Raw genomic sequence first — 26,475 nt, 5'->3', positions numbered from 1 at the left:
CTTTACTTAAATAAAAAAGCCACCGGAACTACAATGGTGGCTGATATTTTACATAGACAATCTTTCAAGCTGAAACCAATGGCTGAATTTTGGTCAAAATAAGTAAAAGTAGAAAAGATGTGGAGAAAAATATTGCTACCAGATAGAAAAAATAAATTCACAGTTGGATTAACCAGAAGAGTAGCACTGGAACTAGCATACAGAAGGATATTCCTAACCCTAGCCCATAATGATCCCCACGTTTTAAGAATTTTGCAGATTCCTCCAGCAATCAAAAAATAAAAAATATACAAAGAGAAATTTACATAACTCCAGAAATTTTCTTCAGACCATATAACCTAGAAACATTTTCCATCTTATGGCCTTTTCCCTGTGTTTATCCTTGACAAAGCAAAAATCCAGACACCATATGACATTTCTCAAAAGGAAGTTGTAAGACTCCGTTTATCCCCAGGGCATTAGAATCAAAGACTATCAATATCCTCCAAAATCATATGCCACCGTGCTCAAAAGGCATGAAGAATTTCGATGAAAGGCCAATAAAAAGAGCTATAGGACACAAAGAAAACATTCACCCAATTTAACTCAACCAATTACTACATATAAACCATCAAATCTTCTTGAAAGCACTTGAATGGAAGGCAACTTTTCGGAATTATTCCAAGTACTGATATTCATTGTACCAAATGAAAACATCAAATATAAAATTGAAGAAACTCACAAATCGCAGATTTGGTGAACCAAAACGTCTTTAATGAACTATATGACAAAACCATCTAGACCTCCAAACCTTCACACAGGCCTTTAATCCAAACATCTTGGATGAAAGATTTGAAACATCTTTAACAAAGATCCAGAGAAAATCAGAGTTCACCAAAAGCTCCAAACCATCTTGCAAACTTAAGCCTAATCATCTTTAACAAAAAATTTCAAGCAAATTGAAACTTTCTGACAAACCAGAATCTATCTCAATCTCCAAAGCCCACCTCACCACCTTTTCAAACCCAAACATTTTTGACAAAACATTTCAACTACCCAAATCTGTACTATTCAGTGAAACACACACCAAAGCACAGCCCTAGAGAACCACAAACAGAGAAAGAAAATTTTGTAATGTTCTCAACAATTCTTGACTGTTCGACCAAAAAGAAATCGATAGGGAGCACTTAAATGCACTGCCTTGTATTCAGGGACCTTGCTCAACATCTTCCCATACACTAGCTCACCTCTATTTTTACGTTGCAGCAAACTAAACCTTCCAATGAAAATCCAGATCAAGGGCTTTATATTTAGATCTAAAATACTAAACAGCTGGTGCTTTATGCTAAGCAATTTTCAGCTACTTCCTGCCACTTCAAAACAGTAGTTCTGTTCTTAATAATAGAAGGAGTCCAATTCATGGAAGTTTTGGCAGGTTACTGACATACAAAATCATGGAGGATGTTCCAAAAATAATGTGATATTAAAAAATGAAAGGCTAGTTTTGTCTGATCTGCAAATACTAAATGTTTATTCAAAGCAATGCTAACGTGAAATTCATCTCTGATCCAGAAAGTTGATTTTGAAAGTTTCCATGAACCTTTAAATCTTAAAAGTTTCCAACTCTCTCACAGAATTATGAACCAAGCAACTTCTAAACTAAAAGTGGCCGGGCAGTGCATTAATACCTGTCTTTTCCATCATCGAGAACAAAAAGGGAAACTCGAGCTTCATTGCATACCATTCTCCATCCAAATGATCAAACTTCATTAATCAAGCAGCTGGTGCAGCTAATTGTAAAGCAGGCAAGTTCAAATAAAGTCCCTGACTCTGCATGCCTCCTTGCTACCACAATCATGTGCACATACCATCACAAGTTGTTTCAGTATATAATTCCAAAATGAATAAATGTGCCTTCTTCTAACAATACTTTCCAAATAATCTCCATAATGAAAAACATGGAAACTATCACGTGAAACACAGATAGTGCTTAAAATCGCACTAAAACCAGTACCCTTGAAGCACACAAGTGTTTTACAAACAGAAGATTTAGCTTCAACTTTGAATCCAAAAAAGTGAGAAACTCACTGACCCGATGGGAAAATCTAAAGAAAATTGGGAAAACAAAAAAAAGAAGTAAAATGTTGATATGATTATCGCTTTTTCAAATATCATCGATTCAGTAGGTGCAGCCTGCTTTGTTCGGCAACTAGCAATCAAAGCAAAAGCCTTGAAGTTTCGGTCAAAAGTTGATAACAGCAGGTTGGAAGTTCATAACAAGTGCCAAAAACAAACGAAATTTGACCCAATACATCCTGAGAGGCCCATCCATTTTGAATAAGAATCTCAAAGATCATAATCACTTCACATCTTTATTTTTGCTCCTCCACCAAAGGCCATACACTGCAAGCTATATAACTTCATGTAGTTAAAATCAATGATCAGCCTATGTATCATCCATTAAAGTGAAGTTATTTTCTGTAAATCTAAACCTTGAATGAAACGCCGAAATCTTTAGAACCAAATAAAAATGTTAGTGCACAGTACTTGTGTATCTGCTAGAGCATTGCTTTTATATTTTTAATGGAGACCAGCAACACTGCCGGCAACTTCAAAGATTTGATCATTAAAATCAATCTGAAAACCAACCTACCAAAGAAAGCAGCTCCTACCATATGCAAAAATTTGGCCCACCAGAAAAATTGAAAGAGATCAAACAGACTTCTACAATCTCCTAAAGTTTTATATTGAATTGTTTGATTAGTGTGGTTACATATAGTATTGGAGGTTTTTATACAATGACACTACTAAAGGAGCAGATTACTTACAAAGGCTCCAAAGAAACAACCTGCAATATAAACAAGATGTCCAAGATATTTCAACAATGGTCACTCAGTTAACCAATAGATAACATAAATGAAGGCTTCAAGAGAGAAAACTGGGGAATCAACAGACATTTAAAAAAAAGTTCAGCTTAAATAAATAAATACACAAACTCATGCATGTGTTTGTGTGCTTGAGAAGGGAAGGGTGAGGTGGGCCAGGTGAAGGCTCAAGACTACACCCAACAAAGTTGCAAACTAATAAGCTAATCAATCACCAGAAAATATTCACCAAGCAAGCAAAAGCCAGATACAAAAAATGAATAGATTAAAATCAAAGCAATGAAAAAAAAGCAACCCAGATAGTGAAAGGACACATTGAAAAATGCACATTAACCCAGATAGCATCAACTAGCCACTCAAAGAAATTTTTAAAATAACAGAGCACTGAAAGTATTAAATCTCAAGATTCTGGACACAAAACCACTTAATACGGAGTTTTGTAAACTTCACGTCTAAGTTCAAATTCAAGTACTGAATCCCAAGATTCAGAAACACAAAATTACTTAACACATTGTTCAGCGAACTACATAAAGTTGAAAGACCATAGTACTTTTATCATTTCTTAACATGTCTAAATTTCAAATCTCTTGTTACACCGGTTGCACTTCATCAGAAGTAATAAAAGCGGATTTTCATGAAGAGGGCACGAGATCAGAAACTTGAGGAGAATCATCTGCCCAAAATTTTAGGAACCGGTGCACCCATGAAAGATCTGCACAATCAATAGAAAAATATAAAGCAGTAATTTCATAAAAGTTGTTCCTTTGTTTTGTAAATGAAACAAGAAACTTTACATGGTGGCACCAAAAAAACAAGAAATAAAAGTTATGATTTAGAAACAAGAGATAATAATACAATAAATTTCAAAATTGAATTGATCAGTACTTTAATCAATGGCAAAGACATGCAATAAAGCATTTCCCAATCCAAAAAGATGACACAATGTCTAAAATTTGCACAAATCTATAGATTTTGTAAATATACAAACACTTGCAAAACTAAGATGAGATAAAGCACCTAAATCCTTGAAAAGATATGCAGGAGTCACTTAACTTTTTGACAGCCAACTAGCATAAGATCTACAAACTTATAATCAATAAAAACGAGAATCACACAACACAGAATATTTTAAGAGAAAACAAAATTTAATGAAAAAAAAAACATGAGCATGCAGGTTCTGCCCACTGTCAAAAATGTAACTTCATGGTAAACCTAATTCCTTCGATTAATATTTGTGAAAAACAAAGAAGTATAACAAATGATCTTCTTTTAACAAAACACCAGAAAGGATTTTGTTTCAGTTTGAACAGTTTCAAACACATTGGATGTATAAGCACATAACTGTTAAATTAAGAATTCTCCATGCACCAAACGTTTTTTAAAAGGACAAGTATTACCTTAGGATAATCTTAAATGTATGTTAGTTTTTGGCATATTTTATATTTGTTTTGTTCTTGCACTGACTGTTCCATGCCTTATTCATGCTCAACAAAATCCACAACTAATGGACCCACCATATGCCCACCCAAAAAGAAATCCCAAAAACATAGTGCCCATTAATCCATTAAAGTCAACAACCCAATGCTAGGAAAAGTTTGACATTCCAACTTAATTGGAAAAATATGCATTAATCACTCTTACCACAAAGCTTCCTCGTAACGATTGACTTGACCATTAAGAACAGAAACTTAGCATGTAAATTGTCCACTAAGAAGACAGATGAAAGTAGAACAGAATACATCCCCACCATGCCAAGGGAACTAGAACAAGGTGAATGACCAACAGACCATGAAAGAAGACCCAACTAATTGACAAAACCATGAAGGTCCATAGATACTTTTCTACACCTTACATAAATTTCTAATAGCTTAGGCTACTAGAAATGTATACAATCAAAACCATATCTTTATTTTGCTTGTTCTTCTTAAATTTCTAATAGCTTAGATTACTAGACATGTATTCAATCAAAATTGTATCTTTATCTTACTTTTTCTTTCCAATGATCATGGCGAAAATCAAAATCTGCCCTTTGTGCATCCAAATTTTGACAAGGACATTGACACCATCACTTTAAACCCTTCAACAGGACAAGCATAAAATAACGACTGATCATTCAATCAGATGATGTCTGCCCCACTGTCACCGATATTTTGAATATATAGTGATAGTATCAGCAATTTCAAGCTTGCCAATAATATCGGGATTATATTGAGATATTTTCAAAATATCGGCAAATCAAAAATATCGCGATAATATCACAATATTTTTGAGTTTTTTAAGTTCTCATTTCCTATTTTTTGTTTCTTTTATATTTTAAAACCTTTAAAACATGTTTCTTTATATTTTTGAAAGAAAATTAATACAAAACTCAATATTTTCTTAGGTTTTTTGTTGTTGTTTATATTTTTTTCAGTTTTGTAAACTCTCAAGATTTTCCCGAGAATTATCAACTTTTGAAAATCTCTCCGAGAAATACCCTAGCCGATAAATTACCCTTAACGATACAGGTGACTATGGTCTGCCCATGGTTTCATAATGATTATCTTTACATATCATTCTATAAATTGAACAAGGCCCAAAAAACATTGCATAACAATCATGGAAAACACAAAATTCTAGATATAAGCCACAATATCTCACTACATGGTATAAGTCTAAAATGCGAAAAATGATTACAAACAAATGAAAATTTCCAATGACGTACATGAGTCTCAGAAATTCTATTAACAGATCTACATAACTGACAATGGTATCCTCTAACGAAATCAATATATTCAGCATATTGACGCCAGCATCCTTAAAACAAGTTGATATAATTATCGCATTGACAAACAACAAGAACATATGGCAAATCATGCAAAGTTGCGTGTACAATCAAAAGTTAAAAACAATAAGCAGACAGAAAAATAACCCAATCCAAACACGGCCAAAAAAGCAGAGTGTCACCATGCAGCTCCATAATTGTCATGCTTGTAAAAATAGATAAAAAACACTCATTAAAACTAGAGGATGCAAATAATGTGGAGTTCACAAAATCAAAATCCTCTCATCTAGCTGCAAGTTACTGAAATGCCCTAATAAATATCAATAATGACCTTGATTAAGCAAGTTCACTATTAAACTTAACACGTCCAGTCAGTCCAATTCAGAAGACAACAAAATCAAACTCACGGAATTTATAAGTGCAATTACAGAAATATCCTACAAACTATGAAACGCTAATTCATATAAAAATTTTGGTGGCAGAACACTTCCATAAAATACACCACATGGGTGTGAAACCGTGCGTTCATGACAGCACATGAATGGTTAGATCATGATAGAGGGTGGTAGGCAAGAACACACGCGTGTGTGAGTGGAAGAGGACCCTCTTCCAAGTCCTAACCCAAAGCCAGAAATTAACATGGAACTTGGTGTGAATTATAAACATTTTTCAAGCTAGAGGAACAGCATACCTAGTGCCCCATGTAAGGCGGCACACCACCCATAGGGCCTCCACCAGGCTGCGATCTTCCGCCAGATTGTTGCGCAACATTCTGATATGGGAGTGCCCCTTGGTTTCCATACATGTTGGCATTGACACCAGGCTGGTTTCCATACATGTTCGCATTGCTCACCAACGGAGTAGGGACTGTCTGGTTAACAGCTGAAGCCAGCGCTGGGTTGAGTGAAGCAAGCACATTTGTCAAACCAAGTCCAGCACCCTGTGATGCCAAAAGCGCTGTCAAAGCCTGACCAAGCGCTGGGTTGAGAGGTGCTGGAGCAGCCGCAGCTGCCTGATTAAACCCTAGACCACCGGCCATCAAATGGCTACCTCCAGCACCACCACCTGCTGCATTCCCCAACCCGTGAATAAACCCTCCGCCCACGCCCTCATTCCTATGGAAGCCATGATGGCTTGCACCTGGGTGGTGGTATTGCGGCTTCCCCGGCTTCGGCCCATCGATGGCCTTCTGGCAATGCAATATATGCCCCTCAAAGTTCTTGTGCGGATCCTCCAGCGCCTTCTTAGCACTCTCAGCAGCCTTGTAGACGAAAAGCGTGAACCCCTTCGGCTTCCCGGTTTGCTTGTCAAGTCCAAGCGGGCCCTCCTCGATCTCTCCGAACTTGCTAAAGAACTGGAGCAGCTTCTGCGGATCGATGTCCGCTGAGACGTTGCTCACGTAGATCTTCTTCTGCGTGTACTCGGAGACCGGAGGCATCGCCGGCACCGGCCCTGCTGAGGCAAGCTGGCAAGCGGTCATGCGGCTCCCGATCTTCTTCTGCGGTTGTTTGAGGGCCTTCCTGGCGCCCTTCCGGTGCTTGAAGAGGATGAACCCATAGCCCTTCGACTTGCCAGAGGCCTTGTCGGTGACGGCGTTGCAGTCCTCGATCTCGCCGTACTTCTTGAAGAAGTTCGTCAGGGATTCTGCGGTGGTGTCCCAACCGAGGCCGTGGACGAAAATCTTGCGGTGGGCGGGATCGACGTCGGCAACCTTGTTGATGCGCTCGAGCACGTCTGTGTGATTCAGGGCCGCCTCGCTGAGGAGATCCAAGAGCTGATCCTTGCCGAAGGGCTCCAGGAGCTTCTGGATGTCCTTGGCATCATCCTCCTCCTCGTCGGAGCCATCCTCGCTGCCTTCGCCCTCCCCGGCCCCGGCAGCATCCTCGGCTTCAGCCTCGGCATCGGCGGTAATAACTGGATCTGCGTTCGCTGCGTCTTCGCTGGGAGGCTCCTCCATGACGACGGTCGACGGATCTTCGGCCAGTTGCTCGACCTTCACCTCCACCTTTCGCTTCTTCGCCATGGCGGAAGAGAGTCGACACAGAGATAACGACCGAACGAAAGAGAGAGAGAGAGAGAGAGAGAGAGAGAGAGAGAGAGACGGGAAGAAAGGGCAGACGGAAACACTTTATATAGATTTTAGGTGTTAGGGTTTCGGTCGGGGCTTCCCGAGTGTATCGACCGACGGCCGACGGGGCTTGGAGTAGCGGTGTAAAAGGTTCGGGCATGGTTCGGGTTCGGGTTCGGTCTTGTTACATTCATTTTTAATGGGGCCTAAAAGCAAGACCCAAACCAGATTGAATTTGACCACCGTGGCGTGGAGTAAACCCAACTTGGACCTTGCGGCAAGGGATGCCACCCGTGGGTTTCCAACTTCTGACGTCCTGTCAACTTGGTAACGTTCACAAGTCGCCCGTATCAAACTGACGAAAAAAAACGACTCCAAATGGCTAATGTCTTAATTTTATTTATCTTTCAGTTGGGTTTAGATATTACTAAAAAATGTTATAAAAGAAACCTATTGGATTAATGATAATTATATTTTTATTAATGATGAATATATTTCTATTAATGATAATTATGTTTATTTTTTTTATAATTAGTATACATTAAGTTTGAGTTAAGAATAATTGGAGTATCAAGTCCAACATGGGCATGGGTCCAAATTGTATAAAACCAATTCGGTCAAGTATCAAATGGGTTTCACTACATACTTTGTCCGGGCTCAAGTCAATTAAGGTATAAATCACATACAACCAATAAAGTTGGGTATAAAATCCAGGTGGGGCCTAATTAGTTTTCAGTTTATATTTTTCATTCCTAGAATCCACCCGTTTCTTAAAGCTTTTAGATTTTAGACCTGATCGAAACTGAAAAGTCTATAAAATCGGGTCGATTTGGGTTTAACAAGTTTGTGTATACCCGACCCAGTTACACCCCTTAGTTTGGACGGTTTTTTGTGACAAGTTTACGCTAAATCTTTTAGCAAATGACAAAATAAATTGCCTTCTTAAAGAAAGTAATTATGGCACAAACTTCGATGATGAATGATAAATACCTTTATAAAGATTTAAATTCAAAAGGTGCTGATCAAAAACCCTATAAATTTTGAGTAGTAGGAAAAAAGAAAATAACATATGGAAAATGATCGTACTGCATAGCAAAAATACTCCATAATTTACCAAATTTGCTCAATGAACAATATTGCATGTTATCAATTTTTTCTAACCGCTTTTACTTCTCATAAATGTGCTTTTTATATTTTCGCACATTATGATGCCAACAAATTCACATCTAAGGTTGTAATATTCTAAAAAAGATTATCAAATTTTAAACAATTTTCGAAACTCGGCTCAATCACTTGTGAAAATCATCAAACTTGTGAAAGTCTGATAATTGAGAAATTGTGGAAGCGTATCACATCAAGTATTGCAAATTTTTGAAATATAATTTTGTTAAAGAATAATGTTTTGTATCTCAACCCATTTTTTGTATTTGGATGCCCTATTTTCGCAATCATATGGTTCTTGTGGTCTCCAATTGATTATCCCCAATCCTTCTAATAATTTTTTGACAACATTCAGGCAAATATTCTGACAAATATTATATATTGACTGTAGATGTGAAAAAATTATGTGAATGACTATCAGATTTTTTACTATAAATGTGAATGATTATAAATTTTTTTTTCTGATTTAAAAAGAATAAATGAAAAATCACATGTATCTTAAGAAATGTTTTCTTAAATTAAAAAGCATAAATGAAAATTTGCATGTACTTTGCGCAATTTCTTTCTTGTACGAAAAATCATCACTTACAAACACATGTTCATTTCATGTTATATATTATACAGAGCTAATTCTCATAAACAAATCAATCACTTATTACATAAATAACACATATCAAACAAAAAACAATATCAAACAACTTCATTCTATGTTATATACACAATTCATTCTCACTTGTTACATACACAACACATAAACAAATCAATCATCCATTATATAAACAATTCATTCTACTCAAAATCAAGAATCAAACAACTTCATTCCATGTTATATACATAATTCATTATTGTCAAAATACAAGAATCAAATAATGGCATTCCTTATTATATATACACAATTCATCCATAGACAACTTCATCAACTCTTACACACATAAACAAAGTTCAAATAATATACATAACAAAGCTCAAGCTACAATTAGAGTTCATTTTCACTTTAGTTGGTCTTATAATATCGTATTATAATTATGCAAATGAGCGATAACACCTCCTTGATAGTTAAGCATCTCCCTCAGCCTAACAACTTCTTCTCTTAAATAGGCTATTTCAATATATGCTATGATAGCACTTATTGTAGCCCCAACTTTCTTCTGAATGTAGATCTTATCTTTCTCTTCATCCCTGTGTACATCGGCCATGGATTCTTCATAGATGTCTTTCTCACCCTTGTACAAGTTCGTATTCAAACAAAGTGGGACAATCCTTCATTGTGTCATGCATTTTTTTACTAACTACTCTAGGGTGACTAAGTGTTCATTGAACAAAGTCAAACGGTCAGACCACTCAACTCAACTTCGTTCATATTGGGCAACCAAATGTCACTCCTTGCGAGGTCTCTCACGTGCACAATCACATCCCCACGGTCCTCGTCTATTGTGTCTATGTAGGAGCACCACATTACCCAAAACGTAACAAACATCATGAATACTTCCAACAAAAGAATAATCACCTTCAACAAAAGAATGAACACCTCTAACATATTATTTGAAGAAAACTTATATGAGATTATGTGATGTTTTGTAATTCTGTTATGCAAGATGCCCTATTGAAATTATGATCCAACCATGTTCGATTATTTCTATCATCTTTGTCATGTGTTTGTCTATACATTGCAACACATGAAAATTCAGGAAAAGGGTTACGTCTGAAGGAGTTTTCAATGGATATGTGCTCACATATCCAAACCTATAAGGATTGATATAAGGATTAGTATCACAACAACAATTTATACATAAAAAACACAAAGAAACATCAAATACGAAACATGAAAGAATGAATATCTCTAACAAAACTAAAATGCCTGCAATATTTTTTCTGTTAGTCTTGCACTCAAATAAACATGCATACATATGTGCAAGAATAGTAGCTCCTCATGCATATTCATATATGAAAGGCAATGGCTATAACAATTTCAAGTATGATCCATGCACCAAAAAAGTATAGCAAGAATGCTCTAATGTCGTTCTGCGAATTATTTTTTGCCCTTCCCTCCAAAAGTTCACACCAACTTCACCCTATAACTCTTAGTCAATGTAAGATTATAGTGGTTCCTCAACTATGATAGCTTGACCTCAACACTATCTCATGCATCATCATCCGCATTTATGAGAACATGACCCAAATCTATAGATTATCTCCACCGACGTTCAGTCACTTGCTTTTCATGGTACCTTAATCTGGTGATTTATGTCACATCCTCCAACGTAATCATTATCTCAATGTCTCCGAAGTTGAATGTGTTTGAAGACTAACTTCAAAACTGCACAATAAAATCTATATACTATGGCCAATGTTCTATGGCGTGATCTTCAAGAATTTTTGAAAATGCATCTTATTTAGCAAACCCTTATGGGACTTTCTCAATGCTGAAAACCACAATTTTGCTTTGTACTAGAAAAATTGATGCACGCGGAGTGGTTGGGGTTGATGCCGCTACTACACATGCACATATTCAATAGTTATAACATTGAATTGCAAGTACACAAATACACAACTAAACACATGGCATGATACATATATACAAACTAGTAATAATTATATAAAGTGCAGAAGAAACAAGATTTAGTCATATACCTTCATTTGTATCATATCTATAGTTTATATTTGGTAGTAATGAATGTATGAAATCAATACCAAATGTTCATGAGTTATGGTGATATACTCTTGATTTACATAACTTGTGGTACTGGCATACTCAAGAACTATAATGTTGATTCCAAGTCTTTTTTTTTTGTTTTTGAAAGACGACTTGAAGATGTTGTTTTAAACCTTATGTTCATGAATTATTTTTATACGCGCTCAGAAAAAAAAAAAACATCAAATGGTTCATCAATACTTACACACACATACAAACATCAGGTGGCAATTATATATGACACTTTTAACAGTTATTGAATAAAATTGACAATGAATATACAAAATAGATATAGAAAAGTACTTGTCCCTCGACACAAGACATGTTTGTTGTTGCGACCTCCTACTCAAAGCATGCACTCTCACCGAAGAAAGAAGAGGAAAAAACTCATTTGCACTATGTAGCCCTGCATGGCACTCATCTAACTTTGAACCCTCAATCTCCTCTAATAAGCCTATAATCACATCTACTGCCTGAGGACCCTCCACAATTGCCGCTAACCCCAACCACACTCTCCTCTACATTTGGGCTCAAATTCTCCTTCAATTTGTGCACCTCCATCTCTGTCTCGCTACTACCACTGCAAGTGACAACATCTCCATCTTGTTCAAACCAGGAGTTGAGGTTGGTAGCAACCTCACTCTGAGCCAATGGCTTAAATTGTTTCACCAATGAATCCTCATCCCCCTCCTTCAATGCTTCTGGGATGAGAAACAAATATTTGGTTGTAATATCATCAACTTTTCTTGAAAAAACAGTAGGACTTGTGAGTCAGTTTGAAAGTTTTAGCAACTGATTTGTTGAAAGTGTATAAAACTGCTTAGATCAACGCAGATTTCTCTGTGGCAAATCGTTGAGGCTGTATTTTTTGTGGACAAAAACTGACAGTCAAATTTTTTGTGCTCAAGCAAGATGCTTATCTATCAGAATGGCAAGCCTATTGTATGTGTCAATAAGTGTCTCATAAAAACCACACAACTGTCAAATCCATGGGTGTAAATTGTGTGTTTTCTCTTCTTTGATGTCATCTCATAATAAAAAACGTAATTCTTATGATAACAAGGGTACCGTCATAATTCAAACAACAGTAAATTGGTTAATGTACATGCAAAAATTGAAAGAACTCACATGCAATGATCTACACACCGAAAAAATTGATTAAATTGGATAATATACATGCAAAAGTATATTAGTCTTAATCGAGGAAACTCACATATATATTATACAACTTAGATCATTAAATTGTGTGTTTTTGCACTTTTGCATGTATATTATCCAATTTAATAGATTTTTTCAGTGTGTAGATCATTGCATGTGAGTTTCCTCGATTTTTGCATGTACATTATCCAATTTACTATTGTTTGAATTATGACCATACCCTTCTTGTTATCATAAGAATTAAGTTTTTTATCATGATATGACATCAAAGAAGAAAAAAAACACAATTTACACCCATGGATTTGGCGGTTATGTGGTTTTCATGAGACACTTGTTGACACTTTTGCATATGATTATTTGATCTACACACTGAAAAAACTGATTAAATTGGATAATATACATGCAAAAGTATATTAGTCTTAATCGAGGAAACTCATTATAACGCTCAAATAAGTGCAAAAAATAGTATCCATCAAATTTTTGACGGACAACTTAGCTCCTGGGCTGATCTAGCTAAACTCTAAAGCCATGCCAAGTGACCAATATAATTTACAATTTACATAATTACTTGCCTCACAAACAATATGTAATTCTGCGAGTCTACCCAATCTAAGGTAGCTGTAGAGCTACAATCAGGCAAACCCAAAGGTGAAACCAATGAGGGATTCATCCGTTGAAGGAAATTTTGGGATAATGGATGTCTCATTTGCTCCCACGGAGCAGTGGAGACGAAGACCTTAATATATTTCAAAGATTTTTATTTTTTGTAAGAAAAACTAAAAATAAGTGTAAAGGATATGTTAAAGTATAAATACAAATATAAATAATATCAACCCATCATAAATCGATTTTATCTTGTTAATGTCATTGACAATAAACACCTCAAATTCAAAACATGAAATATCCTGAAGCTATGTTTTACTGATATTATATTAACCTTTTGAACATATCAAGGCAGGTGATGACATTGTAAGAATACCGGCAATATTTGTGACACAGCTTCTACAAGGTTGTACTACTGAATCGCCTACAAAATGTAGCAATAAAATTAACAATAAGGACCCAGAGGACAAGCTCTCTGATGCATTCTTGCAAGTTCCATGCTTCTAGATTAGAAAAGACAGCAAGCAGGACCTCTAAAAAATTATCCACTCATGAGTTTGCAAAACAAGACTCTAGGTCCTGCACGCTACCTGTAAATCCATGGGCCTTCTCTTTGAATTCTCCATCTTCCTCTTTAAATCCAAAAAAATAACACCAGCTTATACAAAATTTGTATCTACACAATTAAGACAATATATATGGTTAACATATAGAAAAAATATAGACTTTCCTTTAGTGAAATGAAACTAAATACTAATAGTAATCTAAACATTTGTGGAAACAGTTGTGTTTGATAAAAGTGGACCATAAAATAAAAATTAATGATCGTAGATACGACATAAAAGATGTCATTTTTTTCCTGGATGATTTTTTCTAGGTGGGTTCGGTTACCATTTAATTTTAGAGACCAACATAGGTATTCAAAGATCTCGAAGAGAACCAACAAAAATAGAGTGTCTAAATTAGTAAAAAAAATATCATATGTAAAATGAAGATGATTAAATTTTTTAAAACCATGTTATTTTCCCAATATATTAGGGTTTTTCTTATATTTTTGTATATTCAACGAGATACAGTTACCAAAATGGAATTTACAAAAAAAAGCACGGCAATTATCAACAATTTACAACATAAAACATCAGTACAGCTTGCTTTTTTTTTCATTTATGACAATTTGTTTTGTGTTACGAAACTGGGGGTATAAATGTAGAGAGCACCGGTATCGGCCCTGTACCGTTTGAACAACTATTCAGGTGAATCAGCCCTTACTGAGCCAAAAATAATGAAAAAAAAATATTAGATGTCAATCAGAAAGTAACAAGTGTTAAAGCCATTAAAATAATATTAAAACAATAATAAAAAGTAATTTTAAGTACTTTTACATTTATTCAAAAATAATTTTAAGCAATTTTTTTTTCATTTATTAAAAAATAGCCAATTCAGGCGTGCAGATACGCACTGAGAACATTACCTCTTTTTCTCATTCACGTTTCGTAAACATGCTTGGCCATAAAATCCTTAAACGATGGGTCACTTTAAAAGGGAAAAAAGCAAAAGAAAGAAAAAACATTACAAAACTCAACTTGGCATATGAGACGCATTCACAGAGCACCAGCAATTGAATAAACTGACAGAACCGTGGGACGATTATCAGAAAACAGCTGGTAAATAGAGAGTCGTTTTTTCCCTAAAACAAACCCATTATCTTATCAACATCCACATCATCATCATAAGCCACGCAGTGTTATGACAACGCTACCATTAACTTAAGTTCACATTAAATGACACCTATTACTTAGCCGAGTTAGAAATCAAACCCACTCTAGACCAGCATCAAAAAAAGCAAAAATTTGACAATAAATAGTTAAATTTAGTAACAAACATATGATTATAGCTATGAATGAAAGTGTGTAATTCAGTGTAACATGTCACAAAATTCATGAAATTGCATAATATTGAACAAACACCAAAACTTGGGGCACACCATCCGATTACTCTATACACAAATATATATATATACACAGAGAGAGAGAGGGTGGGGGGATTATCCTGCTGCTGTTTTGTTAGGTTGCTGTTAGGACCCTCCAAAAATCATAGTTTTGAGATGTTTTATACTCCATATAAACCATTAGATGTGTTCACGATTGTTGCTGAATGGAGAACATGTAATTGATTAAACATCTTTATGCTCATATGTGTATTTTAAAGAGGTAAAAACATTATCAGTTGATAAAGTACTAAAATTTTATAATAAAATGTTTACATTTTTTACATCAAATAAATTTGAAACAAACCTTGTTTCTTAATAAATAAGTATTGATAAACACATCTAATGGTTCAAATTAGACATAAAACACCTAAAACTTTGATATTTGGAGGGTCTTAACGATGATGTAAAGAAAAAGGGGATAAGATGAACCCCATTCTTATGTATATAGATTAATCTAATATTAAACTAGTTGAGTTTAACATTAGATGGATTCACCATTATTAAAATGACTAAAACCATTAAAAGAACAGTATTTTGGAAAATGTATGATTCCGTTTATGGGCATTATGGGTCTTTTGAACTTGAAGAAAATCGAAAAGTCAAACACTTTTTTCAAAAAAGTAACTTATGAATCCATTAAAGTTACCTTTTTTATCTCAAATAGTATTATTTAAAACAAAAAAACATAAAAGCATGGTTTTGCCCATTTTTAAGTCCGTAAGCACCATATCATACGATATGACACTGTATCGTACGATACACACCCGTATCGAGATACAGGTGTGTATCATATCGATCTCTTGCATCGATACGATATGTATCGTATCGTATCAAGACGACATTGGATACAACCACGTAAAACCGAGATTAGTAGTGCAAGAGCATGGAGGAAATGGAGCTTTTATTTTTGTTTTATATTTTACTTTTTAAGTTTTAAATTATTTATGGTTATGAAGCTTTTATATAGTCTTAATGGAAATGCTTTAAAATAATGTCTTTTGCTACTAAATAATACTTAATATGAAATAAGGTTATCTTTTGATTAATTACTTTTTTTACTCTAATTAATTTGTGGTAGTCATGCAGCCAAATTTTCATGTAATGAAGGATGCCAATCATTATAAGAATTATCTACTCAAATAGAGCTTAAATCTAGATTATTTACATTTGTATTGGCAATAATTTACGTTTAATTTAATGTATAAAGTTATTTTTTATCAACAGATTCAACACACATTTGTGGTCACTCAAGATTTTTTTATTTTTTAAATAACTTTATTTGAATTAAAAAGAAAACCTTAGAAGTAACTAATTGTACAAAGGTTTATTTAATAAACACAAATTTTAAAGGCTTATGTACAAAGACTCCTTTTCATAGGGCTTAAGCCTCATGTAAAATCTTAAGCCTTGAAGTGGCAGAGGGTACCTGGAAATGGCCCAAAGTGTCATTTTTTTAGTGTTCTAGATCTAAATATAAGCTGCTGATATAGATTTTCATTTGGACGGGTTATTTTGCTACATCCAAAATATAGAGAAGCTAGTTTATGGAAAAATGTTAACCAAGATGTCTGGATATGAGGTGGCCCATTAAGTGCTCATTACACATTTTTTGGCTGAACAATCAAGAAGTGTGGAGAATTTTAAAAGTATATTTGTTCATTTGGGGTTGTCTGGAATTGAGGTTTTTGGGTGTGTTTTGATTCAATACAATTTTTTAGTTAGTTGAAATGTTCTGTAAACTATGTTTGGGTCCCAAAAATTGTGAGAGGGCTTGGAGGTTTAGATAGATTATGGTTTGCCAAAAAGTTGATTCGATTAATTTGAAATGTTTTGTTAAAGGTGGTTAGCTTTGAGGTTTCCGGAAGGCTTAGAGGTCTAACTGGAATCTTATTTGGTTGATAACTTCATTGAATATTTGGATTCAAAGGCATGTGAAGGTTTGGAGGCTTAGATAGACATTTTTTTTCAAATAGTTACTCATTAAAGATGTTTGTTAGGGTCGGATCTAGGAAGGATGCGAGAGGCAGATGAATTGCTGAGAAGGGGGATCTGCTAGTGAGGAAGGGTTGGCTAGAGGGAAGACATGAGATATGGAAGTTTGAAAATGGAGGTAATTCTCAATTGTGCTCACAATTGAGCCAAACTCTCTAGCTAAGCTAGAGCCAAATCCAGTTTAAAGATTAGAGAGGCCAAGTAGATGAATTCTCATTCCAATAAGCATAGGGAAAAAAGAGTAAATATAGCTATTTATAGGCTTTTCACATGCCTAAAGACTAAAACGCCGTTCAACAAGACAACAATACCCAAAGCCCCATTACACCCATAAGTGGGTCGTGGACCCAATAGAAGCCAAGAAAGACCCATAAAAGTATGGTTCCAATGCTCCCTCATATGGGTCATGGACCATAATACAAGCAAAAAGAAGTCCCATAACCCGAACAATGAACTTGGCTAGGTGGGTATGGTAACAATGTTTGGGTTCAGAGAGTCTGTGCTTGGTGTAATTCTTCAATTTCATATTGATGTGTTTCTGTCTGATACTTTGAATTTTGGGTATTTGTAATGCAAAAAAGTTGCTTCAATTGAAAGGCGGTCAAAAGTTTTGATGGCTTTATTATGGAGTAATTAATTGAGTCAAATCATGACAAATGCTTGTTTGTTTCATAAACTCTTGAATTCAATGCCCTTCTGTGAAAGAGTCTACTGTGGCTTTTGGTTATGGTTAAATGTAGGTTCTCTGGGGATACTAATCGTCTTTAATGATAGAGTGCTTTAGGATAAATGGTCTCTATCATGACTAAAATAATATGGATTTAGATGCCATATTTGTGGCTTTTGGTTATGGCCTTTTCAGCCTCATGGGTTTATTCGCCTCAAAGCCTAAGCCTCTCATTGGTATATAAGGAGGCCTTTGTTCTTAATTATAAACAATTTCGAAAAATCAATAATATTTTAAAACGAAAAGGCTGACTTTTAGTTGTTACGCAAATTCTATATGTATGAGAACTGAAGTATGAGAACTAGAATATGAAAACTAAAAATATGGGTATTTCTGACACTTTTTTTGCAAATCCAACCAAGAGGATGTGCTCAGCATGGTGAATTTGCTAGGAATCACCCATTGGATCGTGTATTTTCATTGAAAAAATGTGATTTTTGAATGCTTGAATATTTATGAAGATTATGAGCCATTGATTTTAAAGCCTTAAAAAATTCCGTTTATGCATCAAAATCGGATTATTCAAGAGAGGATTCTTATAAAACCAAACATGCAGATCACATCTGTACTGTTAGATTCAAGAGAAAAGAACAAAAAATCCAAGAAAATAGTGGTTCACAAATAGTGACTCCTATATTTTTATCCAAAGCCACCCATGCAAAGTCATCTTTCAACAGAAATTTGGTATTGAAAGCTCCCACGGGCTTTTAAATTCCCAAAGTTTCCAATTTGCTTACAAAATTGCAAACTAAGCAAGTTCTCAACAGAAATTGACTGGGCAAAGCATTAATACATCTCCTTTTCATCATCAGAACAATAAGAGAACTCAAGTTTGATAGCATACCTTTCTCAGTCCAAATGATTAAAACTGCCTTAATAGAGCAGTTGGTCTAGCTGACCATACAGCAGGCAACTTTCAACAAGTCCCGACATTTCCTTGCCAACGCAATTATGTTCAGAGGCCATCATAGGTCAATTTTTGTGTATAATTCCAAAATTAATGGAAAGAGCCTTTTTCTAACAATTCTTTCTCAGAAAACTCTATGATGTGTATACATGAAAACTACAGTATGGAATAGAGATAGTGTTTAAACCCCCCCTGAAATCGTACTCTCGGACAATGACACAACTATTTTACAGATGAAAGGTTTAGCTTCAACTTTGGAATCCATTAAACTCTATTACCCACTGTAAATTTCTACAAGAAAAATGAGAAACAACAGAAAACAAGAGTTTTATCTGATTTTCTATTTTTTGAATATCTATTGAGTGGGCCCAGTCCTCTTGTTCAGTGGCTATGAAACACTAGGCAAAAGCATTGAAATATTAATCAAAGAAGCTGATATTGGTGCCAAAACACACACAAAGAATGACACAATACAGCTTGAGAGGTTCATTCATTCGGAGCAAAAAACACACATCATAATTACTTCAGACCTTCATATTTGCTCCTCTAGCAAGAACCTTACACAACAAGCTGTACCCTATGCATCATCCATCAAAACAAAATAATTTTCTCCAAACTTTATTGAACAAAATGCAGAAACCCTTAAGAATTAAGGATTAATAAGTTAGCCTCTGACACTTATTTGCATCTGACCAGAGCATCCCTTTTTCGCAATTTCACAAAACAGAGACCAGCAAAAGTGCCAGCAAAATCATAATTTGTTCATTAAAATCAATCTCAAAGGACAAAAGGCTCAAGCATTCCTCAAAAATGTTTACAGGCATTCAAACTTTCTTTCAACAAAAAGTTACAGAAATAGAAGGCAATAAGGGCGCCGACCATCAACACATGCACTGACTGACAAAAGCAAACAGTTCACAATGTATGCAAAAGTGTGACCCATTAGAAAAATTGGAAGCAAAGAAACAAAATTTCTTAAATCTGCTGAATTTTAATTGTTTGATTAGTTGGAGGCTTCTAAAAAGTAACTCATTAAAGAAGTGGTTACTTGCAAAGCCTCCAAAGAAACAACCTGCAACAAAAACAAGATTCCCCAGCTACTTCATCAATGGCTATGAAATTAGACAGTTGATAACATAAACGAAAGCATCAGAAGAGAAAACTGGTGAAATCATTAGATACTTGCAAATAGTTCAGCATATGCATGTGTGTGTGTGTGTGGAAAGGAAGCTCAAGACTAGAACTGAGAGAGCCATAAACTTATCTGCTAAATCCACGACCACAAAAAAATGCTTATCCATGTAAGCAAGAGCCAGTTCCAAAATCTTATACATGTTAATAGCAAAGCCATGAAAAGAAGTTTTCACGATGCCTAGTAAAATGACACATTCTTAAACCAAAAAAAAAAGGACACATTGTCAAACACGTTAGACAAACCACAAGATGGCATTGACTAGAAACTCAAAAAGAAATTTAATTATCAAAGTGCTGAAGTACTGAAACTGAAGATTCTAAAACATAAAACCACTTAATATGATGTTTAGCAAACTTCATATCTAAGTTCAAATACCAAAGGTCATTTATCAAAGGCTAAGTAACATGCCTAAATTTCAAATCTCTCATTACACCAGTAGCACTTCATCAGAAGCAATAAAAGCGGCATTTTCATGAAGAGGGCACAAGATCAGAAACTTGAGGAGAATCATCTGTCCAAAATTTTAGGGACCAGGTGCGCCCATGAAAGATCTGCACAATCAATAGAAAATATAAAGCAGCAGTTTCATAAAAGTTGTTTCTTTGTTTTCTAAATGCAACAAAAAATTTTACATGGTGACACAAGAAACTATATGAAATGAAAAGAATTATTTAAAAAGAAGAGAACATAAACCAGCTGCTTTCAAAGATTGAAATCATCATTACTTTAAAGTTTAAACAATAGCAAAGACATGCAACATAGCATTTTGCAATCAAGAAGCCGACAAAGTCCAAATTTCAGCAGTCTAGATTTCATAAACACAGAAACATTGGAAAAACTAAAATTCAAATTATTAAACAATAAAGCTGAAAAGATAAGTAAGAGACACTAACTTATTGACAGCCATGCATGAGATCTATAAATTTATAAATATTGAAAATGCTTGACAAACCACAGAATATTTTGGAACAAAAAGAAACTGATTCAAAAGAAGTTCTATTTATTTTTGTGCCAAGACCAATAAAATATGATATGTGATCATTTTTTACAAAAAACCAGAAATCATTATGTTTCAGTTCAGCCAGTTTCATGCACATTAGATGTATAAACAAAGACAAGCACCCCGTGCCTACACAAGTTGCAATTCTGCTTCGCAAGTTCACAAAAAGGTCATCTACATTCCTGTTATGTTGCCTCTATCAATAACAAGTTGTAAAGTTTCCATGAATATAAATTCACATCTAAACCAAGTTTAAACCTAAGATATTTCTTTCATTACAATAACATTAACATCATCGTGTGACTTAGATTTTGCATTTCAGCACACTTCTTGCAACTAGTTAAATTCTATTTTTATGCATGTTTAATCATTGGGAAGGCAACAAAGTGTCATTCAAGAGACCACAATAGAGTGGAAAAGCCGCGACACAAAGTTCCTTACCGACACTGAACTCGAGGTTGGTGTTTTGGTTGGGATGGTTATCTAGTAGTTATAGGAGTGGAGAGAGGGCTTCCAGGCCTAGTGGTCAGCATTCGCCTAGCGCAAACTTCACTTCCCAAGAAAAACCAATACAGTGGTGTAATGCTTTCTTAAAAGCAGAATATATCATTAGTTGTCTAAATCTTAGGCCCACATCTATTCTCAGTGGAGTACCTTGGCTACTCAAAATACACAACATGAAAGATATACAACTGTTAACATGAAAAATTTATATATACCCACATATTTTTTATATGGAGAAACATTACTATAAATATGTTGATCTTAAACATACAACAGTTTTGGCATGTTTCATTCAAATTACATTCATAAAGAGATTTTCTACTCCTTGTTCATGCTCCTAAAAATCTGGAGCTGATTTTCAACCCCATGGACCCATCACACTCCACCTAAAGGGGATCCCAACCATTACACGCTTCTGACCAATAAATTGGCACATTGTTGTGTGTAAAATATGACATAGAAATTGCAGTATGATCCAGAAACTAAAATAACACTAAAATAGTTTGTTCATCATTTGTAGACACTCTTCTCATCCATTCAGTATAGTGGCCCTTAAATCCATTAAACTACCCTTGCCAGGAGAAGACTAGCTAATGCAGAGGTCAATAAATAGTATCATTGCAAATTTATAATGTAATTAAAAACATAGGAAAAGGTACAAATACATAATAAGAAGAATTTGACGACTAAAGTAAGACAGCAATTGTCTTTAGTCCTTCAGATGCATGCTCAAGTGCATCTGATCTTAAAGATTGCAATCACAACAGAGACAGACACAAAGATATGAATATGGTTTATCTTTCTCGTTTTAAAAATGAGTGTGTTGATGATAATTTGCACGTAATCGGAAAAACATGAATTGAATAACTTCCATTCATATGGCACACATAATCATTCTTCTAGTACAATGCTTTATCATAAGGATTGCTTTGCCATTAGGGACAGAAACATGGGAATGTAAATTGTTCTCTAAGAAGGTTGGCGAAAGTAGAACAGAATACATCCCCACCATGCTAAGGAGACTAAATCTGGGTGGCCTCCCAACAAATCCAGTAAGATGACCTGTCTAGTGGACAAAAACCACCAAAGCCCAGATCTACTTTTCTATTTCAACTTGCCTAAATTTTTAACACTCAAGACATGTACATAGTTGTGATTGTTTTCCCCCTTGTCAATGATAGTGGGAGAACCTAAATCTGGATATCACATCAGAGAATCCCAGTCTAGTATCCAGCCTTCCATCTGGCATGCCATTGCAAAGGCATGACGTGCATTTGGACTTTGACTAGGATATTGACATCGTCAGCTTAAACCCCTCGGCATGACTTACAAAGGACAAAGGCCAATCGTTCTATGACATGAATCCTGAAACACATACAACATTTTAGACATAACCCACAGTTGCTCGGTACATGTTATAGAAAGTCCAAAATGTGAAAAAAGAGTACAAACAAGTGAACATTTTGAATGATGCAATGAAGGAAAAATACATGACATTCGCCAATTCTATTTAACAGATGATAACATAATTGACACCGGTATGATGTAATATAGTTGACATAGTCAGCATATTGACTCTGTATCATTTAAACAAGTTCATACAACCATCACATTACAAATAATAAGAACATATGTCATATCATAGTGTAAATCCATATCATGCAAAGTTTTCTTAAAAATAAAAAGAAAAAAGGAAATATAGAAACCGCAAAAAGCATGAACCAATTCATGCAGCACTATACTTGTTACGCCTGTAAAATATATGAAGCTATTCATTAACACTACAGGATGCAAACAGTGAGGAGATTACAATAGCAAATTGCACTGATCTTGCTGCAAGTTACGGTCATGGTCTAACAAATATCAAACACGCCCTTGATCAAGCCATTTAGATATAAAGGAGAATTTATCAGCAGGTCCTGTTAGTTGTATGCCATTTGCATGAAAATTACATGTATACAAGAATGCACCAAAAACAAACTTATGAAATTTATATGCACAATTCTTGAAATACTCTAAGCAAAATAAAACATCGTTTCATAAAAAAAAATCCCAGGAAATGAATGCTGCTTGCAGAATATTTTTATGAATTACATGTTTAACATGGGGATGACTGTGTGCAGGACTACACACAAGGAGTTGGAGCATGCTAGTGCCAGGCAGGCAAGACCGTGTGCACACGCACGTTCATGTGTGAATGGAATGGAAGATCCTCCATGTCCTATGAAAGCCATGTATTAACAAAGAACTTGGTATGCACTATTCAATAAAAAAATTAATTAAGGGCAGTTGCATACCTAGTGCCCCATGTAAGGCGGCACACCACCCATAGGGCCTCCACCAGGATGCGATCTTCCGCCAGATGCTTGTGCAACGTTCTGGTACTGGAGTGTCCCCTGGTTTCCATACATGTTAGCATTAACACCAGACTGGTTACCAAATCCCCCCACACCAGCCCCATGTGAAGCGTTGCTCACCAATGGAGTCGGGACCATCTGGTTAACAGCAGAAGCCAAGTTTGGATTGAGTGCTGAGCTAAGCGAAGCAAGCACGTTTGTCAAACCAAGCCCGCCGCCCTGGGTTGCCAAAAGTGCTGTCAGAGCCTGTCCGAGTGCCGGATTAAGCTGCGCCGGAGCTGCCGAAGCTGCAGATGCCTGATTAAACCCTAGTCCACCGGCCATCAAATGGCTCCCTCCGGCACCACCACCTGCCGCATTCCCCACCCCGTGAATAAACCCTCCGCCCACGTTGTCATTCCTATGGAAGCCTTGATGATGGTTTGTTGCTCCTGGGTGGTGGTAATGTGGCTTCCCGGGCTTCGGCCCATCGATGGCCTTCTGGCAGTGCAATATATGCCCCTCGAAGTTCTTGTGCGGATCCTCCAGCGCCTTCTTAGCGCTCTCAATCGTCTTGTAGACGAAAAGAGCGAACCCCTTCGGCTTCCCCGTTTGCTTGTCGAGCCCGAGCGGGCCCTCCTCGATCTCTCCGAACTTGCTGAAGAATTGGAGCAGCCTCTGCGGGTCGATGTCCGCCGAGACGTTGCTCACGTAGATCTTCCTCTGCGTGTACTCCGAGACCGGAGGCGCCGCCGGCACCGGCCCTGCCGAGGCGAGCTGGCAGGCGGTCATGCGGCTGCCTATCTTCTTCTGCGGCTGCTTGAGCGCCTTCTGGGCGCCGCTCCGGTGCTTGAAAAGGATGAACCCGTATCCTTTTGACTTTCCGGAGACCTTGTCGGTGACGGCGTTGCAGTCCTCGACCTCGCCGTACTTCTTGAAGAAGCTCGTTAGGGTTTCCGCGGTGGTGTCCCAACCGAGTCCGTGGACGAAGATCTTGCGGTGGGCGGGATCGACGTCGGCGACCTTGTCGATGCGCTCGAGGACGTCGGGGTGCTTCAGGGCCGCGTCGCGGAGGAGGTCCATGAGCTGGTCTTTGCCGAAGGGTTCCAAGAGCTTCCGAATGTCCTCGGCATCGTCTTCATCCTCCTCTTCCTCTTCCTCCTCCTCCTCCTCCTCCTCCTCCTCTTCTTCTTCCTCCTCCTCGTCAGTGCCATCCTCGTTGTCTTCGCCCTCACCGGCATCGGCCTCCACCTCAAAGGCACCAGCAGGTTCGGCGTCTTCGCTGAGGGTCTCCTCCATGAGGGCGGTCTCCGGCTCTTCGACCTCTGGTTCGGGCTTCGGCTCAACCTTTCGCTTCTTGGCCATCGCGGGGAAAGAGGGAACACGCGGAGAGGACGAACGATCGAGAGAGAGATTAGGGTTAGGGTTTCGTTTGAGGGGCTTTACGGCGTCTCGTGGCCTCAAGGACCTTTTTCTTTGACGATTTTACCCTTAAAGAATATAACGGATGATGTAAAAGCAGCAGCTGCCGATCATTTTTCTTGTCTGCTTAGCTTAGGTAATCCGTCAAATCACTTTAAAAAAAAGAATATAACGGGTTAGGGTTTAACGTCTTCACCGTCCATTGCGTCATCCCACGAAGTGATTGAGCTCTCGCCAGGTACCGGCTGTATTGATGTTGTTTTTCACAAATCTGATTATGAAGGTGTGCTTACTCTAAAAAATTAAAATATACTTAAAAAAAATATTATGCATTTGGGTTCCCCGGAAATAACATTTGGATCATGTTTTTTTTATTTCGAAAGGCAAGTTGGGGTCAGGCGGATACATATCTCTTAAACCCCATGTGGTAGAGGGATTCGAACCTGGGCCTTCAGCTTGGCAGAGGACCCCGCTAACTACATGGGATACCACTTCGGTGGTAGATCATGCTTTTTTTTATAAAAATATATTTTTTTTAGTCTTAAATATTTATAAAAAATTTAGATCATCAATTTTAAACCTTATAAAAACCTATTTATGCATCAGGATTGGCCTATCCAAGATAACCCATATGTATAATGAATCGTAGGATTTATATATATATATATATAAACTCTTTAACAAATTTAGAAAATACCTATCAGCATATACTAAACTAAGGTAGGTATAATCACATAGTAAAAAACCAAGTCAAAGCCCTAAATCATAACAAACATCATTTATAGATAGGGTAATTGAAAAAAAAAACTATAACCCCAAAATTTTAACCAAAAACAAGCATGCGTTCATGAAATTATGTTTAATGTTGATTAAAAAAAAAGACAAAAATACCTAATTTAATATTCATGTCATTGAAAAACCAAAATAATACAAAAATACTTAATGAAAGATTTAAGAGTTTGATAACTGATAACCAAAATCAAACATTCATTAATGAAATCATACTTAATGATAATTGAAAAGAGAAAATAACATTTACATCAATTGGAAAAATCCAAAATGAATACACTAATTCCTAAAAATTCATAGATT

General features: G+C 36.2%; 1 protein-coding gene and 1 pseudogene across 3 annotated transcripts; both read right to left on the bottom strand.

Moving 5' to 3' along the window:
• Positions 1–2,688: 2,688 nt before the first annotated feature.
• Positions 2,689–7,798, bottom strand: LOC149836407 (UBP1-associated protein 2A-like). 2 transcript variants are annotated; one of them, XM_090005329.1, is made up of 2 exons: positions 6,320–7,792; positions 2,689–2,827 (listed from the first exon to the last, which is right to left on the bottom strand). In XM_090005329.1, the coding sequence occupies exon 1, from the start codon at positions 7,649–7,651 to the stop codon at positions 6,320–6,322; it is 1,332 nt and encodes a 443-aa protein (XP_089861455.1). In that variant the 5' UTR covers positions 7,652–7,792; the 3' UTR covers positions 2,689–2,827. The 2 variants fall into 2 exon arrangements, with proteins under 2 accessions (XP_089861455.1, XP_089861454.1); XM_090005328.1 differs by lacking the exon at positions 2,689–2,827 and adding an exon at positions 3,221–3,576 and having other exon boundaries at positions 6,320–7,798.
• Positions 7,799–20,429: 12,631 nt separating this feature from the next.
• LOC149836406 (UBP1-associated protein 2B pseudogene) lies at positions 20,430–25,386 on the bottom strand (annotated as a pseudogene). Its single transcript, XR_016431790.1, has 2 exons — positions 23,923–25,386; positions 20,430–20,672 (listed from the first exon to the last, which is right to left on the bottom strand). The product of XR_016431790.1 is annotated as a UBP1-associated protein 2B pseudogene (transcript).
• Positions 25,387–26,475: the final 1,089 nt, after the last annotated feature.

The sequence above is a fragment of the Nuphar pumila genome, chromosome 5, assembly GCF_984573655.1.
Source record: "Nuphar pumila chromosome 5, dmNupPumi1.hap1.1, whole genome shotgun sequence".
Lineage (NCBI taxonomy): Eukaryota > Viridiplantae > Streptophyta > Magnoliopsida > Nymphaeales > Nymphaeaceae > Nuphar > Nuphar pumila.
Note: the sequence above shows the minus strand (reverse complement) of the source record. Positions and strands in the feature narration are given on the sequence as shown.

Coding starts and splice junctions, on each gene's coding strand:
- LOC149836407 (XM_090005328.1), bottom strand. CDS start 7,651: ATGGCGAAGAAGCGAAAGGTGGAGGTGAAGGTCGAGCAACTGGCCGAA.